This window comes from Pholcus phalangioides, unplaced genomic scaffold (genome assembly GCF_987345545.1).
Source record: "Pholcus phalangioides strain wild (caught in Gottingen) unplaced genomic scaffold, Ppha-v1.0 ptg000009l_1, whole genome shotgun sequence".
Classification (NCBI taxonomy): Eukaryota; Metazoa; Arthropoda; class Arachnida; order Araneae; family Pholcidae; genus Pholcus; species Pholcus phalangioides.
The window spans coordinates 43,161,411-43,183,995 of record NW_028301602.1 but is presented as its reverse complement, the minus strand read 5'-3'; the positions used below and the strand labels follow the sequence as shown (position 1 = coordinate 43,183,995).

Below are 22,585 nucleotides of genomic sequence, written 5' to 3'. Positions count from 1 at the left end.
ACAATAAGTGACTTTTTCTTGGCATATATAACACATTTGGGAAATACTTCCTTGTTATTAAGCTAAGGTAATAACTTTGTATTTATATGCCGAGGCATTTTTTATAAAGATCATACGAAATGCCTAACAAGAATAGGCTATGGAAAAAGATACCCATGAGAGTATGTGTATATATTATAATTTTAAAAATCAACAGCAATTATAATAAAGGCATAAAATATCCACATGTATAACAAGGTGCGATTTTATAGAGGGAGTCTGTTCTAATTTATTGAATGCTTAAATATATAGTCGTATTTTGGTGCTAGACCTAATTTCTGAATTACCTATATTCTTTCATATTTTCACGAGTTCTTAAATTGAACTGACAGATTTTTTTCAATTGTGATAAATGTTTCTGTTCACTCTTATTGTTGAACTTTTGGACAAATAATATTTTGGTATTTGTGAGGTCATTAAAAGTTTCAGAATAAATAACCAAGCTATCACGCAATTCATAGATACCAATGTTCCTGACTTACTTATTGACGTTTTCCAACCGGAAACTAGTTTATTCAGATTTTTATCTTAATAGAGAAATTCTCGATGCTTGTTTTGAAAAAATGAAATTCCTAAAAATTGTCCTTTAATCCTAGGCAGGCGATACTTTCTCAGATTATGTGAAATCAGTAATTTTCTGCATATTTAAAATTTGAATGTTCATGAAATACAAGCTGTCAACATTGAAACAAAGTTGTTAAATATTAAAATTAATTAGAAATATCATCATAGTGGGGACAAGTTCCAATACAAATTGGTATGCAGTGGATTTAAATGAAATCTATTGGTTAACATGTTTCTAATTTACCATGCTTATAAATATATGTAAGCACTATATAGCTTTGTTGAAAAAGATCTTTATAAAAAATTTGGGGGGGGGGGGTTAAAATTATAGGAAAATAAGGCAGTATCTGGGGAAAAACAGATGGTTATTATATGCAATGTCTAAAAAATCCTATTTTATTTGCCTGACATGGTTTCTTCTATAGCAAAATATTTAGCATCATGACTAACTCAAAAATTTTCAAGTTTGGATATTAGTACCTATAGAAATTATAGCTATTGATTTTATGTAAGCTAATTTAAAAGTGTATTTATACAGTGGATTCAGATATATTTACTGTCATCCAGACTATCATGATCTGTTTAATTCTGTTTGAGCCAAACCAACAAATAATTCGGTTTCTTATCTACCACTGTATATTCAACCAACAGAATTGACTAGATCTGTATACAGGATGCATAGGTAAGAGGGCATATGGTATTTTACTGGTTAACTAGTAAATCCTAGTTATCCTGAAGGTATAATTCCAGTTAGAAAAAGTATCAATCATGTGTTGTACTCAGATATGTCATTAATGTTGTGAGGGGTTTAATAGTTATTAAAATGAAAATGTTTAATCTGTGTCCGAAAATCTAATTAGATGTCCTCTCCTGATATAACAAATAAGTTCTAGATGCAATATTCTAATTTGAAGGGTGGGAGTACGGCATCAAATAAGAACAGTTTTACCTATATTTGTTTTTCTAATTGGAAATATACATCTGACAAATGCTTCGCCAATATAATATAATGTCCTGTTACCTATGTGCCCTGTATATATAAAATATTTCCTGGCTAATTCATCGTCGAACTAAAACAGCTGAAGCTATAAATGAGATTTGGTCAGTATGTTTTATAAGGTAGTCTTGCTGAGAGTTTTTTTTTAAATAAAATATTTCAAAAGACTTAAGGGCAAATTTTTAGATTAACAAATATAAGTGCGTAAAGCCGTAGGTAACAGCCAGTCATTTATGTGAATCCTATGAAATGTTGCTATAAAGAATTTTTTATTGGGTTTTTTGGATGTGCATTTTAAAAGTAATTTTAAATAAAAATCACTTTTTTTAAATATTTTAACTACAAGTCAGTTATTTCTTTTTCTGTCATATTTTTTTACAAACTTTCATCTTCAGGTCCTTTCCCATGTAAAGCCATCACAAAGATATTGAGAAAATGTGTTAAAGGCGGGTGAGTTATTTAAGATTCTTTAGAAGAAAATTAGATTGGTATAGCTGTGATTTTTAACCTACATTATTACTTGTATCATGTATAATTTTTTTTTTTCCAGTGATGATTTCACAATCTTTGCTGGTGGAATGCCTCGTGCAAGTTACGGTGACCGTCAAACAGTGACTGTAATTTGTGGAGACAAGCATCAGGTGTTGGATTTCACATCAAAGGTTGTGGATTTCCTTACACTCACACATGGAGATGAAGAGTCTGGTCAGTTCCTTTTGACTATCAAACTATAACATAGCAAATAGCTTATTTGTGTATATATATGTATATACTTGTCTATATATTTTTCAGAAAATCTTTCACCAAATGTCCACAAATATTTAACATTAGAATTTAAAACTTGAAAAATTTTTTTATATAATAAAATAAATTTTATGAAGTATATAGCAATTTTTTTTTTCAGACTTTTCAAACCTTCAGATAACTCACGTATATTTAAACTGGTCATGGAATTTATTTTAATAGCTTAAACTTGGATTAAGAAATAGCTTTGGTATTGTCACCCAAGGATATTATTCCTTCCATATTTCTATTCTATATTTTGGTCCTAAATTACCCAAGATGCAGCAAAGTGAACGAAGTGATACACTTGTACCTTTTTATTAAAATATAATTAACTGTTTTTTGACATCTAATTAAATAAACCACCATGATCTGTGTATATAGTTCAGGCAAGAATAAAATTATCGGTATAACTTTTTTAAGTGGCATAGCGGAAATCGCAACTCCCTCTTTTAAAATGTTATCTTTTTAATGAAATGGGCTGTCTTTAGATTTTCAGCTAGTGTAAACTAAAGGGTAGGGAAGATAGTGGAGTGGACTACCCCTTAAATCTACTTTTTAGCGGGGTATTTTTATGCTAGACAGTTGGGTAATAAAGGTTTACAACCAAAAAAATACATGGTCAAAGCATATCTTAGCTATTTTGTGGAAGTTTGCTGTTTTTAGCTGCATAAAGTAAATAGTGATGGAGCAATATTTTAAGATTTCTTGACAAGAAAGCTAGAAAAAAATACTTAATGTTGAAACTAATGATATTCATTTGCTTGTAAGCCTATATATGTCAAATAAAAAAATCTTTCTAGTTAATTATATAGTTTACATGTGGTTCAGTGGACATATATTACTTTATCTTTAATCAGTATATCAATTTATTTGTAAAACTTTATTTCAATTATAACCTGGAAACTGGTGTAAATAATTGAAAAAAAATTGTTTTTAAAATGAATGCTATTTCAAGAAGTTGACTATATTGCAATATTTAAATTTTTTTGGAAATATTAAACTTTGAACTAGTATTTAATAAAATAGTTTGATTTTTCCAAAAGAAACTATTAAATTACTAGGTTTAAACATCTTAATTTGCTGATTTAAAATAGACTAGTAAAGTATATTTTTTCCCAGATGTCTTTAAAAAATTGTAATAAATGAACTTGTGATGGATCAAATTATGACTATAATTTAAATTTATTTACAAATGCATATTTGAAAATAATGTACCTATTCATGAACTTTAGTTATTCAATCCTTTTAGAAAAACTAAGGAACAAAAATGCAAATGGTAGGTTCATAATTTCAGAATGACTTCTTGCATTTCAACATCTTGTTGATCCTCAACCTTTAATTTACATCTCATTTGTGGTTTTCTCGAATGATTCAAACTAAAATTCAATTCATTTAACGCGGCAATAAATAATTCGTAGTACATTTACATTTTAAACCTGTATTTATATTGAAACTATCTAGTGGGATACATTTTGTTGGTTTACAAAAAATACTATTGATTCATGCTTTGATAAAATTCATAAATATAATAGAGGAATATTCATGGTTTTCTTTCCAGATCAGTTTATAAGTTTTGGAGCAAAACGAAAACTTATAGTGGAAGGCTGAGCACAGTCGACCGCTTTCAAGTGTTTTATAGTGAAATATCAACTTTACAAAATACTTTAATATTAATATTTAGAGATGACATCTTATCAATGTTGCTTAAAGGGTTAAAATGAAGTCTATATGATAGATCCTTTTACTTGTGTCTTCATGTGTAGTAATGTTCCATACAAATAGGTTTCCCTTTGTTTTAACTGAAATTCTCATTTATCTTGATTTCGTAAAAACTTTATTGAAAATTAATGACTTTTAAATTATACTTTAAAACTTTACATGCAAGCAAAACCTTTGTTATTATCTAACATTCCATGAACATGTAAAGTTCATATATTTTTCAGATTATGAGAACCCTCATACACTAGTTGTGCTGGCGGAAGAGGAACTAGTTGTCATAGATTTGGAATCGGAAGATTGGTTGCCCTTTCGCTTGCCATACATGTCCAGCTTGCACTCTTCGGCTATAACATGCTCTCAACACTACAGTGATGTGCCTCAAGATCTATGGAATAAAATTGTAACAACTGGTAACAAGCAAGTATCAGGAAAATATACTGACAGAGTAAGTGTTTTATATGCTAATAAATGTTCTGCATAGTATATTTAAATTTTCTACTTGTATGAAATTGGTCATATGTTTAATATGAATTTTTTTTTATGTCTAGGAATGGCCTATAACTGGTGGAATGCCGGAAGAAGTAAAAAAGACTGCCCATGATCTATTGCTTACTGGCCACGAAGATGGAACTATACGTTTTTGGGATGCATCTGGTGTGGCCTTGTGTCATCTGTACACATTATATACATCCAACTTATTTGTAGGAGAAGATGTGGAACCTAGCGCTGTAGAAGAGGAAGAATGGCCAGCTTTTCGTAAAGTAAAATACTTAATCTTTATTATAAAACTATTGATTTCAACTGTGGTGACTTTGGAAAGAACCTATCCAATGATGATTTCTTATTTTTTAGAAAATGGGAGGGGGAGAAATCCTGTTGACCAGGTTGTACACTGTTAGATTTAGTGGTTTTTTTTTTCATAAGACTGCATGGATTCTCGCATTCTATACATAAAAGAATATTTACTATTTCGCAACACGCATATGGGTGAAGGCAAAAAAAATCTTAGTTAAGTTGGGAACATAAACTAAATGTAAATTTTTTTGCTCCTACTGTAAATCATTGCTCGTTAATCAAAATTAAATTTTTGATTAATGAGCAAATTGATTAAACAAAGTTCCACTGTATAGTAATAGTTACAATATGAATTGCAGTGGAACTTTGCTTGTTATACAAATTGGTCGTATTTGTTTCGTTAACCAAAAATTGAGCTTCATTTATTTTCACATGGGCAACACCAATCAGCTCAGTTGCAATATCGCATAACACTTGTGTAAAATTGCCAATATTTTCCCTTTTTTATTCAGTGGGTCCAACTCGAAAAATACACCCTTACGAATGCGACTGTTTACAATACGAAACTAGATATAGCGTTGTAACCATGTGTATGTGTGCTTGAATTTTTTAAAATTCTGCTTGGAGAAAACTAGGCTAGTTGCATTATTGAACGTGACTTCAGGGATTTGCTCATGAACAAGGGTCACCATTTCGGAAGAGATTGTCATTGAGGAAGACCATAGGACTGGAGATACATAAGCCTGACATTTAACTAGTGGAAGAACATGGTCATATACAAACTGATGATCTCCATTGTGAGCAAAAGCTTATGAATGGGATCTTGTCCGAGGAAGACTGAGACAAATGAGGAATCCTGCACTTCAAATAAGGGTGAGAGATGAGTAGAGTATGGGAATCTGTGCCAAATTTTGTAGAAGAGAATCATCCCAAATAGGTAACAGTGTGAGCAGTCAACTGTTCAATGATAGTGCAATTTCCCATTTTTGGAAAAACCAGAAAAAGCGATAGTCTTCCTCTCTGGTCATTTAGACTTTAGAGCAAGTTAATTTGTGAACATTATTGTATTGTATGTTTATGGTATTATAAGTATTTTATGTCTTATTCACTATTGTGTTGTATTATTGAGTGAATGAAGTTTGTCAGTCATTTGCATGTGAATAACTAGAACGAATTATCCCATTTCCTGTAAGGAAGCTTGCTTCGTATAACGAGTGATTCGTATAGCAAGCACATTGGCAGAATAAAGCTCGTTAACTGAAATTCCACTGTACAGTAAAATTTCAGAACAGCGTGCTGACCAAGAAAAATAGTAAAAATTGAAATAGAGTACCACCAAATACGTATCGACACCTTTTTGAATCAGCATTGTAAAGAACATTAGCTGTTTGAAAAGATTATTAAATACCTTTGATTAATTTAAAAAATAGAAAACTTTTAGAATTGCTGATGTAAGAATTTTAACTATTAATTTACTTGATAGGTTGGAAGTTTCGATCCATACAGTGATGATCCCCGCCTTGCCATAAAGAAAATATTGCTTTGTGTATATACGCAAACATTGATGGTTGCTGGAACAGCTGGTCAAGTTATCTTATTTGATCTGAAAGAAGATGAATGTGAAAAAGAAGTTGAAGTATGTAAAATTTATACTAGCTATGGTTTTACATTAAAAGTTTAAGAAATTTTCAAACTCTTAGTTAAAAATCAAATTTACTTTGCTACTTATAAAGGTATCTATTGAATATCTATATTGAATTGAAAGGTATCTATTTTCAATTTACATGTCAGTTGGTATAGCTATGCAAATATTTAAATACAAAGCATCCCGGAAAATCTGGGAGGCTTCTAAAAAATTTATTTCCCAAATTTTGACAGATAAGGAATAATTCTCTTAAGTTTTTCCTAAAGGTATCGGACTACCTTTCTTGTCACTTTTTTTTAAAATGGTTCTGGAGTGAAACTTTAAATATATATTTTTTTGACAGAAAGTATCTCGAAATGGTAAACAGGATAAATTTTGGGTCTACCTATTATATTTTCTATGAAAAAGTTGTTTTTATGTTAAATTTTAAGCAAAATTCATGTGATATTCCAAACAAGATTGTAAAAAATTTTACTAATGAAATGCTTTGTGATTTTCAGTGCATTTAGCCAGTAATGTTGTAGGTTACGAACCAAAATTTAAAGTATTGCATGATATGTTCATAAGTTATACCAAAATGTTTAAGTACGTGTGAATTTTTAAAATTTTTCATCTTACATTTTGTCTATAAAACACTGTAATTCAAAAAATATGCGATAGACCTTAGATTTTGGTTCATAACCTCAACAATATATAGCAAAATATAAAGTTGAAATTTTATAAAGATGCAATGCATCAATTTTTACAAATCATGTGAGTCAATTAAAATGTCAAAGCATTCTTTGTAAAACACGTTTAAAGTTTTTATTTGCATATTACTTGTATGTAAAAACGCAACGATAAAGTGAACGTAACTTTGATTCTAAACATCATATAAACAAAACAAGGCCGTTTTGGAATCGCGACAAATAAGGCATTTATAAAAATGAAAAGCCATATTTTCTTCCAAAATGAAGTTTTCAACGTAGTCAGATACCTTAAGAACTTACCCTGAAATACTGTTTTTATCAAGCGTAATGTAAATTAGTTGCCATTGTGTGTGCCAAATCACAAATTTCAATTTCGGGAGGAGACATTCATTATACAGCCACCATCAATTTGGTTTTGTCAATTATTGATGACTTATTTACCTTGACCATATGCCCTGTTTTGGACCTGGTGGTTTTTCAATGTGATTTGAGAGTAATAAGTACTTAACAAATTAATTGGCAACAATCGGCAGTGGTGTGCATGATGTCACGTTTTAAAATAATTCTTTATTTTTATCAAATGTGAAATTTTTTAAAAAATCCAAATTCCATGAAATATAAAAGGAATCTGTTTAATGTTTCTCATTCTCTGAAGTTGTCATTTATGAATCTTAAAATCCTTTGTGTTACGAAGATGAGTGAGTTATTTCCAGTTTTAATGATTTATTAACTATGATTTGATATAGCAGGATTCAAAGAGAATTAAATAAAGAATTTATTAGCTTTATTAAAATATATGAATGTTTGTTAAAAAGAGAATGAAGATTGTTAGAAATTAAGGAAGTCTGCTGATATTCTTTAATGACTGGTCTACATTCAAGTATCTTATCTATTTTGCAGGCGGTTTCCTTGAATATTGTTAGTGATAGAGATAATTTTGTTTGGAAAGGCCACGATGAATTGACTCTGAAGAAAGGAAAGCAAAAGTTTACGAATGGGTATCAACCATTTGTAATCACCCAGCTTTCACCTCCGGCTGCTATAACTGCTGTGGCCTTGCACTCCGATTGGTGCCTGTAAGTCAACTTGTATCATTTTGAGGTTTTTGAAAGGAATTCATTTAGTTTCAAATATGAGCTTATCTTTTGAAATAAAATACAAAACTTTTCCTTATAGAATTGCAGCTGGAACTGCTCATGGCTTTGGTTTATTTGATTATATCCAGAAAAAAGTGGTTATGTCTAAATGTACTTTGAATCCTAGTGGTAAGTTTCTTTTCACAAGGCAGTTTTTTTTTTTTTTTGTGCACTAGAGATAAAAAAAAAACTATTTGAAGAGGGAAAAGATGGTACATCTCTTGGTTTTAGAGCAGGGGCTTCTGACATGGGTCATACGAATCTTTTCACAAATCTGGTTAAAAATGTATTTGTTGCATTACACTGGTTTCAGGGGCACCTTCAGGTTTTAGAGGTCTATGCTGGGACTGATTTTCTTAGTGTCCTCAATTCAAAATTGATGGAAGAACAATTTAAAAATTTAAAATTAAACCGATAATTGTAGAATAAGAATTCCGAAGTCGTGAGAATTCCAGAATTAAGAAAAATGTAGGATTTAGTGAAAATTGATATTAAAGAAATTTCAGAATATGAAAGCGTTGAATAATTTAAGTCCTCCTATTTGATTCCAGTCCTTGGCTGTTAAGATACCATGAACTGGTTTCATTAATTTCTCAAAATTAACATTTTGTTATTTGAATAAATATTTTCCAATTATTAATTTTTCACTCTTTTGAGTACAACAGAATATTGATTATTTGAATCAATCAAAATGGAAGTTTTTCTCTCGCTTACAATGTCCTTCGTAAATGCTGGGCAGGCAATTAAGTAGTAGGATAGAAATGCACATAATGTAATACATTTTTAGACAATAAATCCTATTTATAACATTTCCAGTTGGAATGCCTTCCTGCTTAGTAAGATTTATTTTCATGGTTCTAACTTGATACTAAAGATTTCCTGTTTAAATTTTTTCCTGCTCGTGTTTTTCTTGACTGTTTTTTAAAAACACAAGTGAGATCGACTGCGATGAAGGAATGTTAATGTAAATATTTCTTTTGTCTAATATTCTTGGTGTTGGATGTAAGAATATTAATGGTGCTAACATATCTTTAAAAAAATATCTATTTAGATCTTCTGGCCACAGGTGATGCAGCAATGTCCCGCAGAAAGTCTTTCAAAAAGTCTCTGCGAGAATCATTCAGGCGATTGAGAAAAGGACGATCACAGCGAGGGAAGAGGGAAAAGACCCCAACTAGACAGGCTGAGGATATTAAACAAAGGCGAGTCTTATTTTTTTTAAACTAGGTTTGTAAAATATAGATTCTATTAGAAATATTTTTAATTTAGTGTAATTGTACAAAAAATTGTTCTTGTTTGTATTGAATACTGGCATGATCTGAAGCCAGGCTGATATAAACTTGGAACATAATTTAATTATTTTCATTTCTTTATCTTCACATTTAAGTTGTTAAACTTGCTGAAACTCATGTGAAAGTGAATTTTATTTATTCATTGTATGTCGAGTAGCCGAATAATTATATAGTGAGTGTTGGTCGATCAAATTCTTAGTCACTTGGCATATTTTAATGTTTCCCCTGATAAACCAACAGTTTTAAACTTTATTGAATGAAATTTGTCATTGAAATTATATATAGAAACTTTTGTGTCACTTTCTGAGATTACTATTTTCTTCAGCTTTTCCATTTTCTGCTCAAAGTGGCTTCTTGCATAGCGGGTATGTACTGGCGTATTGAGCGGCATATTTAATTGCATGTTTATGCGCATTGTTGTGCAATGACATCGTGCATGGTTTGATTTTGTATATCTTCTTGGAAATTTTACAATACGGCATGCATTTATAAACACCCGAATTTCAAAACTTGTTACATAAGTTAAATAGTTTTTTTAGTTTCTTCAATACCTTTTTTATGAAATTTTTTTAACTAATCTTTATCATTGTAATGGAAGGTTTAATATTTTATAGTAACCAATGGGTTTTCCAGGTCACAAGCAAAATCTTTTCATAATTGAAATATAGATTATGAATCATTTATTCTAGGAAAAAGTTTGCTTTGTTTTTTCCTTGGAGCATGTGCACTAGGTGAAATTTTGAAATTTATTTGGCATCCTTTAATGATGTAAATATTTAGTTTCTGGAAAAACTTTGTTTTTGATAAACTGTATACTTTTATAAATGACTAATCTTCGGAGATTAGATTCTAGAAGGGGTTCTATTTTTTAACTTCCTGACTGTTTTGAATTAAAACAAAACATGTTCATGAACAGATTTTCAAATTGTAACAAAATATTGTTATTTGTGATTGATGCATGTTTTTATTTTTAAAATTGGTTTGAATAACTCTTGTAATAAGTGACATGTATTTATAAATAGCACCCCAAAAGAAACTGGAGATGTCGAGCCAGTTGCTGGTGATGGTGCCACTTCCACTCCGATTCAAGAAACTAAACCAGTTGAAAGACAAGTTGAAGCTCGCTCAGCTGACGATAGCCTTGGCTCAATGGTTCGCTGCCTGTACTTGGATCAGAGTTTCATCATTAACAGTAAAATTGCTTTTTCAACTAATTTAAAACCGCCTTGAAAAATTTTAGTTTAATATTCAGTTAAACTTATCTGGCATAGGGATTTTCTAATGAGGATACAAGAACTTCTGTACTTGATAGAAGTTCTGGATGCTAAACACCTTGGCTTGCGAGCTGCATAAAATGTTATTTCACTGGAATAGAAATTGATGTTTGTTCATATAATTATATACAGGTCTTTATTAATTGTTTTATGTATTGATGTGAAAAAATTGTTTTGTGGATAAAGGGTACCGGGGGGAGGCTTAATTTCATGTAACTTACGGGTGATCTTGTCTTACTTTGTGCATGAAAATTCATAAATCTGTAGGTTTAAGATCTGTAGTTTTTATTGTACATAATTTTTTTTTTAAATACTCGTGCATTAAAATATTTTTCTGGAATACAAAATTCAATACACAATGTATATAGTTTAACATTCACATCTTTTAATGAACCAGATTCTTTTTATTAAACTGGCTAACCCTAGGTCCTGACTAGGTCAGATAATTTTATTATGGAAATCTTTAAGTCCTTGAATTTGAAATTTAAATTGGTCTAGCAAGTTTGATGCTGGATTGTTTTAAGTGTAACTATTGTTTTGTCTTTCTAGATACGATGACCACTTCAACTCTTTGGGCTGGCACTAATGCTGGAGCAATATATGTTTTCACTTTATCTCGTCCTCAGAAAGATAAACGAGAAACTGATGCTGTGGTATTCCAACTTGGTAAGTTTTTTTGTTTTCAGTTAAGAAAAAATTAAATCCAAACTAGACATGCTGCAGTGTACAAAAATAGTACATCTAAATAAAAATGTTTGTCAGATAAAGTCATGATCATTGTTATTTAATTTCTCTAATGTGCAGGTAAAGAAATTCAGCTGAAACACAGAGCCCCGGTGATAGCTATTCAGATCTTGGATGGTACTGGTCGTCCATTACCTAAACCTCACGAGGTTGAGAATGAGAAAGCTAAGCCTGCTGATCTTTCTGGAAATCACAGGGTGCTAATATGTTCAGAAGAACAGTTCAAGGTAATTTGTTTCGAAAATTCTCTTCCGTCTAACAAGACTATGTTGGAGAGTTTGAGAAATAAACATGGTGGTAAAAAAAGGAATTAAAATGCTTGTAGGTGTAAAATTAACTTCTACACACATCTGAAACTTCCTTATTGAAAATTGAATTTAATGTTTCAATTTAAAAAATCCAATTCTTAATTGAATGATGTAAAATATTCCCAGAGATGTAAAATTCTAATCTTTCTGGAGAATATTCTCCAAAAAAGCTTAAATAAAAACTAATGGTTTTGTGGATAATGGTGAGTTGCTAAAAGTGACAATTATAAAAGAATAAACTATTATACACAATACTAACAGCATTAAAGAAATAAAATTTTAAAGTAGCCTATTCAAGTTGTGGCCCCGTTTTGATATATATAAAATTTGATCATCAGTCTAAAATTAGATTTGTAGAGAACATAGACTAAATCAATTTTAATGGATTCAAAGCAAGTTAACATGACTATCTATACACATACCAGAAACCCTCGGTATAGCTCCTTCCTATCAAAATGATTGACAATGTGTCAGTCACAATCAGCTTATGCTGCACCAAACAGTGCTAACTGTAAATTTTATTTTCAGTCAATAAATCAATTTCCTAGGAAATGAATTTTTCATTAAGAGTATGGTTCTTGTTAACCTAGAAACAAATATTATGACGTCTTGATTTCAAATTATTTTTTGTTTTTATACTGTTCTTCTCCCTTTGTTCAAAACCAATAAATTATTCAGTAATAACTCATTTATTTAACACGGGAGTATATTTGTGGTGTTTCCATATCTAATATATTTAAGTTTTTCAAATTATTTTTTTTTAAGGATTCACTGGTATTTTTGGTTTTCGAAAAATTGTGTAAACTGATTAAATTATTTTCTGAACTTAGGTATTTACTCTACCAAGTTTGAAGCCATATTGCAAGTTCAAACTTACTGCTCATGAAGGCTCCAGAGTCAGAAAAGTTGGAATTCTTGATTTCAGAAGCAAAAGTGGTAAATAATTTTTAGAAGTTTGTGGCCAAAAGTGTATTTCACTGAAACAACTTCAGTTGCTTGTCTTTGGTTTGCTGTTGAGTTTGAAATTTTGTAAATAAAAACTAGGATGCATTTGGGGTTCATCAGGTTGTTGCTTGAACTTCCCAACCAATGTGTATAGATTTCTCAAATACTTGAGACAAGTAACTAGCACTAGAAAAGTGTTGAACATGGGTTGATCAAAGCATGGTTGACACTTGAGACTTGCTGTGCACCTTTATTTTGTATGATATGCGGTTGCTAATGGTTTGTGCAGGCAGAAAAAAAGCTGAAGTTGAGCATATTTATTATCCTATTAGGAAATGGTAAACATATGCAGAGAATTGTTGAAAGGCTTGCATAAAACTTGTTAGGCTACATTCTTTGCTAAACCAATTAATTGATAAAAGTCTTTCGTGAAGTAACCTTGCTATACTTTAGGCACACAAATTGAAATATTACCAAGGGAAAACATTTAAGAAATGTTTAAAAATCAAGTTGTGAAAGATTTTAATATTCTTGAAAGTGATTTTTATAAAATTTCAAAATTGTTTAGTTTTAATCTTTTTTCCAATTTTGTTTAATACGTCAATTTTCATGATTGGAATAAAGTAAACCAATGACTGTTAGTTCATATTTAAGTGATGTTGCTGAGTGTAGGTGAATTTTTAGGTTATGACAATTTATTTTATCAATTATGAACTTGTTCAGTTTGAAACTTTCCTCAAATTTATATTGGTTCATTGATCTTGTTTATCTGTACTTTCATTTTTTTTAATAGATGAGAGCTATGTTGAGCCTGTCATGGTATGCCTTTCAAATCAGGGGGAGATTGGTCTATACAGCATACCTGATTTGAGGAGGCAACAGATTTATACATGTCTCAAGCGAGAAGATATCAAGTGAGTCTTAACAGTGAATATTTTGTCTTACTAAATCAAGTTATGAAGAGTTGTTGAACTGACTTGGCCTTTAAAATTATACAACTTTATTACTAGTGATATACACGGTGTACTGTAGTTTTAAAATAAATTGAAATTTATCTTAATACAGTGTAAAAATCATTAGATTCCCTTGGGGGGGGGGGGTATTGAGTTAATGTTTTGACCTTTTTTAATTTTCGAAGATCTATGTGTGAAAACATCTGTATATTGTTACATAATTCTGTTATCTGTAAATTAATGTTGATCTAAAGTTCTTGTATTGAGAATAATCTGATCAGGTGGGGAAAACATTGATTGTCAGATGTTATTTGTGAATGAGCATTGCAATTGTCAATAACTTTCCTTCCACTCACTTGAAACATTTCAATTCAGTTTGATCATCTCTTGCTCGAATTTCAGAAATCAATTGCATTCAGCTGTGGCTTTTAGTCTACAGGTTGAGTTTTCAAGTTTCAAACAGGATTAGCAGGAAGTAACTCCACTCAAAAGTGGGGGGGGGGGTCTCTTTGCTGTATATCAACAAATGACAATACAACAGAATTCTTGAAACATATCTTAAAATTTTTTGAACTGACCAACATGAGTAATTTCTAAAAATTGTGATAATACAATATAAATTAAATTTATAAGATGACAACAAGCAGGACGTGTGCCGAGTTACATTTTTATTGATTTGAATTTAAACACTGACTATAGTTTGAGGTGCCTATAGAAGGTGGCTGTCATTATCCTTACTGGCAATATGCAACTGGCAGTGCATGCGATACGGGTGATTGGTAGCAGAACAATGGAGTTAAAGAATAACAAATGAAAAGTGTCTTCCAGGTGGAGATCTATGTATTACTTAATGCCATCATACGAGCCGAACAGATGCCGAAGCCTGCAGTCATATACACAGAGCATCTAATTTGTTATGAATCCTCATACACGACATTCCAATGTCCGAGCAATTTAATCTTATGCCGCTGTGGTGGTTGAGTGGTCATAGTGACTGACTCGCATCGTGGGACCCGGGTTCGAGCCCCACCATCACCACAGTGGTGGTTGGCTGAAGTTGGTTTTCTGTGGTTTCAACTTCAAGGCGCAAATGAGAGCCAGTCTTACAAACAGTACAAATATTGTCATTACACTTCACTCCTGAGATATAGATGGCAGCACTAAAAAATCATACACAACACTAGATATGCACTCAGACTGTTAGGTACACATACATTTCCGGCACAACTCACTAGGCAGTAAATTGCCCATGGCAATAGATCTGAGTTGTGCTCGGCTTGAAGAAAAAAGATTTTTAACTTAAGCATATTTACAGATTCCTACATAAGTTTAAGCCCACATTGACTGTTATGAAAAAGATAAATTGGCCAAGGAAGCAACTACTCGGCTAATATTAGAAGCCGGGCCCTTGCCTCAGACATGGATGTTTTCGTGCAGAATTCAACGATCATCACTGACAAGACATGGGATGAATCAGCACCTTCTAGAAATAGATCTCTGCATTGTTTACATAAATGTCATTCAGACTATCTAGCAAGTTTGCCATATCTTGGAACACAGCATCATATTTCATTTTTTATTTTGGCGTAGAATCTTCCTGATTGTCTCACAAATACCGCATAGTTATTGAATGTGCGACATAGAAATTGCCAATTCTGAGCCCGATCATTTCTTTTCCTCACAACTATGATACTAGCATGAGCATGGAATTTTTTTCTTGAATATTTCTGAGAAAATGAACTATTTACTGACGTCAGAGTGCAGAGGTCTACCTCTAGGTGCTGGATGAATGCTCTTGAAAAATTTGCACAAAGTGCAGCAGCAAATATAGTATAAAAGGGTCTGCATATAGAAACGTCCTGTCCACTTGTCAATACAAGATTCATCGAAAGACTGTTTTTATTCGTGGCCAGACCCTTTTTCTTGTAATCTTCATCTCCACAAATAACCAATCTCTAACAGAGCATGGCTATTCCCACATATTTGGAAAGGTTTGGGCAGTAAACAAACACTAAGTGCAAATGCAGTAGATGGGTCGTTGTGACACTACACTTCCTGATGCCCATACATGGTGGAGCTTCACTTTGGCGATATGCTGACAAACTATACTTGGAAGAAAACAGTTGTGCAAAGGCCGCTCAATTATCAGCGTGTGATGAAACTGTTGCATTACCTGGAGAACTTGCAACTGCTGCATGATGAAAAAAAAGATAACATATTTGCACTCAAATGTGTTCAGGTCTATTTAAGTTTCAATCTGATCATTCAGAATGCAGTTGATTGCCATCTGCAATAAATTTCTAGTGAGGTCTCATTGAAATTTAATTTCGACTATTTTTATTTCAGTGGGATTTCAAGTGTCGTGTTCACGAAATTTGGAGAAGGTTTCCATCTTCAATCACCCTGCGAGATGAGACGATTCACTCTTTCAGCCAAGTATGTGACTAAAGCAGATTTCAAAATAGAGCTACCAGAAGGTGCAAGGCCTGTCATTGTGGAAGAGGTCAAGGCAGAAGAACCTGAAACTGTCAAAGAAGCAAAAGAACAGACTGTGACGGAGACTGCTGAAGACCCCAAAGAGGAACAAATGTCAACAGACGTTAAAGAAGATACGAAAAGGGATGAGTGCACAGATGATTCGTAAGTTTATTTTGTTACTTCAGAAAACTTTGCGGAAAACTAGCTTAAGTCTTTCTACAAAACTAGTTATTAAATTCATATTTAGGTAATTTTTACTATTTAAAAAGGCTTATGTCTTCTGGTTTTACAATGTTCTTATCTAGGTATATTTAACACGAGCATCATTGAATTGAGATTTTTATAGATTAACGCTATCTAATCAGACTTGATGCTTCTGGTCTTTTTGAAAAAAGTTCTTTTTAAACTTTTTAGGAAAACTGAAGACAAAATGAATACTTCAGAGAGCAAACCTGATGCTAACTTATCTCAGGATGAAGATAAAAAAGACCTAGATATCACAGTAGATAGTGTAAAAGACCATCTGGCGTAAGTACATATCCAAATGAATTAGATATTGATCAGTGCTTTGACTTCCACACATTTTAGTTTTCCATGTGAACAGAATTTAAATTTTTGTCGTTGTAACTTACTATAAATTCTGTTTAACTTACTGGTTATTTAATGTCTTTTTAATATTCAATTTCTTTTTGAAATAGTTGAACCTAGATTTAATGGATTGGGGAAACCAATTTCACTCATTTAATTATTAAATCGGGGTCAAATTAATAGAAAGCATAAACAGCCTTGAAATGCCAAATACAAGGTGATTATAAAAAAAACTATCCCGACATATGGGCCCCTAACTATCGTACCATTCACAGAAACTGAATGAAATTTTGGCATAAGGTATTTTGATATATGCGCTGAAGAATGATATGGAAAACAGTGTCACTCTAACAGTTACGGTTACAGTGAGAAAATTTCGAAAATATCAAATGGCAACACCAAGTTTTTTGTATTGGAATGCGATCTCTATACTGAAAAACACTAAATAGCGTTCGAACGGCAACTGCAGCATGAAAATTACCGGTGGTAGATATGCTAAAAGTGAGGACAACCAATAAGGACAGAAGCAGCATAAAATAAAGCATTTTATTGTGTTTCACAAATTTTCCACATGACCTTGTGGAGGACTAATCAGGCTGGGATCTCAGCCGAAGAAACGGTGTGACGAATGAAACGAACATTAATGCTCACGGCAAAGTCCTTTTTATTTTTTCCTTGCCTAGCTCCGGGATTTTCGTGCTACAGGTGCCATTCCAACGCTATTTAGTGTTTTTCAGTATGGAGATCGCATTCCAATACAAAAAACTTGGTGTTGTCATTTGATATTTTCGAAATTTTCTCACTGTAACCGTAACTGTTAGAGTGACACTGTTGTTTTCCATATCATTCTTGAGCGCATACCTCAAAATACCTTATGCCAAAATTTCATTCAGTTTCTATGAATGGTATGATAGTTAGGGGCCCATATGTCGGGATAGCTTTAAATACGGGGTGATTATAAAAAAAACTTTCCTTTCGGGTTGCTGTTAAAACTTATTTCTGACAAAAGTTGGAAAAAATAAACTTCGGAATAAAATCAGGATGCCTGAAAAATGACCATACAGCTGATTTGTGTTTAACATTTCCATTGAATTCTAAATTTATTTTTTCTCCAACAGAAAAACGTTTTCTCCTCGGATGACCTGTCATTTATTGCTTGTCAAGACAATATTTCATGGTATTGGCGTATACCGACTGGCTACCAAAATTGTCCTATTCACTCTAAATAGGCTTTTGTCTTTACTCAGAAGAACTAATTCATATTTTTCTTGTTTTCAAACAATAGCTGAAGTGAATATTTGCATAAAATTTTTAGCTGTGATATTTAGGTTACATGCTGTGCCAGTTATTTTCTCTTTAGCATACGCTATCCACTGTCATGTTTGACTTTATCTTGTTAAAGGTGATTTTCACATTACATTGTGCCCAATTCAGATTTTTTCTTTTTATAATTCATAAATTGTATTTTTAATATCGCAGGTCTTCCGAATACCTCTTTAAACTTGGTGAACAATTTCTATCTTTGTGAAATTCAAAATACAGTACTTTTTTTTTTTAACAGACAATTGGCCAGACAAATGTCTGAACCAGGGGTTTAAAATGCATACTTTTATTATATGAAGTTATTTGGCTATAAAAAAGGGTGACCGCATCTGAGGATTGTCCATTTAAGAACAGTTTTACTGTACGCGCAAAAATTTGAAAATAACTCAACTTTTGATAATGTTAAGTCTCCAATTTTTTAAAATCATGGTAAAAATTAGAATTGATCCTGTTTATCCAGTATCCTTCTGTTACCTTTTACTTAACTTTTTTGGGTGGGGGGAAGAAATTGTTACCATTGCACCAAATTTTAAATTTTTTTCTTGCCAAACGGCCAGTATTAGTCTAGCCTTGGCACGTTCTAATGTGTAAGATCACCTGAATTACTATGCGTTCCAGTTCTTATCCTTGGGCACAATTGATTTTAAATACAAGGCCACAACAGGTAAAATGCCCAACGAGATGGCTGAGAAAGAGGCTAGTGTCAGTGATCACTGCCCAGAGCAGTGATGACAAATGTTGTTTTGAGAGGTAATTGGCAATGAGTGGCAGGATGTAATGTTTTTCCAAAGGCAAAAAATACCTAGAATTTTACTTTTTTATTAGGTTTTTAAGACATCCCTTTTATATTTGTCTGTACATAATTTGAATCTTGGGAAATTTTACGTGTATTATTCTCCAAAGTTCCAAGTTGGCAGCTATGGTATTGAAATCTATGGATAGCAATCTGACTGGTTTGAATTACCAGATTATTAAATAGTTATTGTGAAGAAATAAGCATGGTTGTTTTTCTCTATTCACATGGTTCCTTATTATATATGCATCTTTTAATCCCTGCTTTTTGATAGAGGATGAGGGTTGAATTTGCTCGTTGCTTTGTTACAGATCAAATCTAATTTTCTAAGAAATGGTGACCTAAATTTTGATTTAATCTGTATAAAAAAAGTATTTTATCATATTAAAGAACTAATTCGTTTGTAAACCATTATATTTTCTTTTTCTCATTTCTGTACATTATGATATTCTAAACATGTTCATATCTATGTTTGAACAGAAATCTCACAACGGAGGAAGTTTCTGTCATCAAAAATGAGGTGGCTTCTGTCATTGAGAATAAAGTGTCTGTCATTGAAAATGAAGTGACCTCTAAGATTATGAAGACATCAGAGACGTTAAAGGTTACTTCAACCTCTATTAAAGAGACTGTTGTTAATTCTGTTGCAGGTGAGGCTCAGGAAAATTTTTTACGGAATCTTTTTTTTTTTTTTTTTTTTTTTAGAAATTTAATCACTTGATTTGAATTAAATTTGATCAACACTCGTGAGTTGACAGGCAGTCCTTGCTTTAAGTGTGTTCTTACATAATTTTCAATTACTATTAAACCTTGATATGATACTCTGTGGACCAACAAAAAAATATCATTGTAGAGGTTATATCAAGAGGTGCCATTTATCATTCATCACCAAATTTGTGTTTGTATTTCTTTTGAATTGCCATTGTTTGTATCACAATGTGTTAAAAAATCATTTGCGTGTAACAAAGTTCAGAGTGATAAATTCAGTTCCTAATTGTAAAGTGGTTTGCCACACAACTTTATTGTGCATTACACAAATTATCTTCATGGAACTTAATCATAATAAAGGATAGTGTATTGAGGAGTTCAACATGTGGTAACTTAGTATTTTGGGTGTCGTTGCAGTGAGAAAATGTTTTGCGTTATTTGGAGTAATGGTTTTCTTTTTTTTATAGATTTTATAGACTGAAGTGGCATCTATACCAATCAAGGAGCCTTTTTTCCTCCCCATCTGGTAGGAAAACCTGAATGCTTTTACAGTGTCCGTCCTTCAATGTTTGTGCATTTCTTCAGGAAGAAAAGACTTAAAATTGGATTGAACTGAGCGCACGCGTAAAGAGGCAATCAGCTTTATAAAGAAATGAACTGCTCAATTCGGGAACAGTGTGATAATGTTGATGGGTTAATTTTTTTACAAGTTTATCAAAATGCAATTTTTTAAGGTATATATTTCACTTTAAAAGTATAGCAGCTGCTTGGTATTTATAAAGAGCAGCTAAAATTTTTTCTTAATTGTTTACATATTTCCACTTTTTTTTGTCAAACTACGAGCATTTTGAAGCTGTATTTTTCTAGCTTAATAAAACTGTCGATTTTAATGTTTTACATTTTTGTTCTGTTTTTGCATATTAGTAAATTATGTCAATTCTAACTTTTTGACAAAACTGCACCGAAGGGGAAAACATTCAACATATATAAAAAGAAAATAGGTATATATTGTATAGAGTAAATGGTGCAAGTTTTCAGTCCCCTGGCCATTATTAAGAAGGGTTCTAGAAAACCTGAGCTAGTGTGCAAGCATGCAAGTAACCAAAAGAATGACTTAGCATGTGAATAATCAATCCTCCCTGAGCGACAGGCATATTTAAAGAGCAGAAATGTAAATTTATTAAAGAACCTTTTCTATCTTAAATTCCAAAATTCAACTGAATGTCTGAAAATTAATTCTCCATTGAAAAGCAGTTAGAAAAATGTTATTTTGGGATTGAAAATAATTGTTTATTGTTGTGGTGGCACATATTTGTTGTAAACGTATGTAAGGAATACATAGCCAAAGGTGGGAGTGCATTCATATCCTCGTGACCAAGTTCAGGAATTTATAGTAAGCCCACTTTAATGCTTTGTCTCTTGTATAGAGTTCAACAAATACTACATTTGAATCTCTGCTGTTATTTGTGAGATATACAAAAACGGCTCTCTCAAAATGTGTTGTATTAGAAAAAAAACGATTTGATATTAAATTCCATGGAGTAGTGGATTTTTTATGACCTATAAAATGAAATATTGCTGATAGGTTAAAAAACTTGAATTTTTTTTCCTGATTTTTTTCAGCTAATCTGACATTATCGTCTTTAGGTCATAAAAAAAAAAATCCTAGTCATGAGCAATAATGTTAAATTCAAGTTTCAAAATTTTATTGTATTTTATAATACTCGGATGTGCCTCTTAGCTTTTATAATTGTGCAAGTATAGAATATGGAACCCTTTAAGACTTAAACCAGACACTGCACCTCGTCCATATTCCTCTGCAGAACTTCTAATGAATTGGCAGGTCTGGGTTCACTATACACCAACTCCCGATTTAGGCTCTCCCGGATTTGTTAAAATTTCTCTGGATTTTGGCAGAAAATTAGATTTTACGCGAGCTTTCACATTGTCGTGGCGTCAATGATTACCGTCGTCGTTAGGGAAAACACTCATAGAGGACAGTCATTTCCATGGAGTAGCCTTAAAAAAAAAGTGACCGCATTTACGTAACTGGCGAAGAAGCGACTTCGTTTTCCTAGCGTTTATCGGCCATCATTTATCAGGGGCATGACCGTGGTTGCCGAAATTCCTGTATAATCGTTATTGTATTCCATTAACAGCCGTGCGGTAAACACGTTTTTTCGTCGGCAACTTTGTAATTTGAATTTTTTCCTTCCGATTAAACGTCTTCAGAAAGAAAATATAAAACTCCAAGCCATACAAAGCTTTCAAGAGTTCATATACCCAAGATAGAATCACTGATAGCATCCACGAAAGGAAACATATTTTATAAACAGTATGTAGATGTGATGACCGACATGGAATTATATTCTACTCGGGGGCAATGCAGAACCTGCCTTGGGGGGGGGGAAGGAATGTAATTTTTTTTTTATTGATTAAAAAAAATTTTTTTTTTCGAGTAAATTTTTGAATTTTTTTTGATAAGAGTGTTGAAGTGTGGGGGGGGGGAGGTGTACCCCCTCGGGAGAATCGCCGGATTTCTGGATTTTAAAAGTTGGCACGTCTGTGAACCTTCCGTTAAGTTTGTTTATGTGATGATTGCTATGTGTAAGTGCTGCCATCTGTGATAAATTTTCTTAGTTTTTCCCTTAACTATGAGTGAAGTGTAATGAATGTTATAGGCCTGGGTTGCTCTTTGCGGCGAGACTTTTTAACAGGGAGATCGGCTCGCATTTGCACTTTGAAGTTGGGAACCACAAAAAACCAACTTCAGCCGACCACCGCTGTTGCGATGGTGGGGGTTTGAACC

At 32.2% G+C, this 22,585-nt stretch overlaps 1 protein-coding gene across 1 annotated transcript in view; it reads left to right on the top strand.

The window, feature by feature from the left end:
* l(2)gl (LLGL domain-containing protein l(2)gl) overlaps window positions 1–20,673 on the top strand; it is a 39,339-nt gene extending 18,666 nt beyond the window's left edge. The window contains exons 9-25 of the mRNA XM_089236255.1: window positions 1,996–2,050; window positions 2,151–2,305; window positions 4,330–4,550; window positions 4,654–4,866; window positions 6,384–6,536; window positions 8,135–8,310; window positions 8,411–8,499; window positions 9,422–9,572; window positions 10,685–10,854; window positions 11,486–11,602; window positions 11,741–11,907; window positions 12,819–12,924; window positions 13,727–13,847; window positions 16,233–16,526; window positions 16,779–16,892; window positions 19,549–19,718; window positions 20,244–20,673. Of these exons, the coding sequence (XP_089092381.1) occupies window positions 1,996–2,050; window positions 2,151–2,305; window positions 4,330–4,550; window positions 4,654–4,866; window positions 6,384–6,536; window positions 8,135–8,310; window positions 8,411–8,499; window positions 9,422–9,572; window positions 10,685–10,854; window positions 11,486–11,602; window positions 11,741–11,907; window positions 12,819–12,924; window positions 13,727–13,847; window positions 16,233–16,526; window positions 16,779–16,892; window positions 19,549–19,718; window positions 20,244–20,257 (2,486 nt within the window). The 3' untranslated portion in view covers window positions 20,258–20,673. The remainder of the gene's footprint in view (window positions 1–1,995; window positions 2,051–2,150; window positions 2,306–4,329; window positions 4,551–4,653; window positions 4,867–6,383; window positions 6,537–8,134; window positions 8,311–8,410; window positions 8,500–9,421; window positions 9,573–10,684; window positions 10,855–11,485; window positions 11,603–11,740; window positions 11,908–12,818; window positions 12,925–13,726; window positions 13,848–16,232; window positions 16,527–16,778; window positions 16,893–19,548; window positions 19,719–20,243) is intronic.
* Window positions 20,674–22,585: the final 1,912 nt, after the last annotated feature.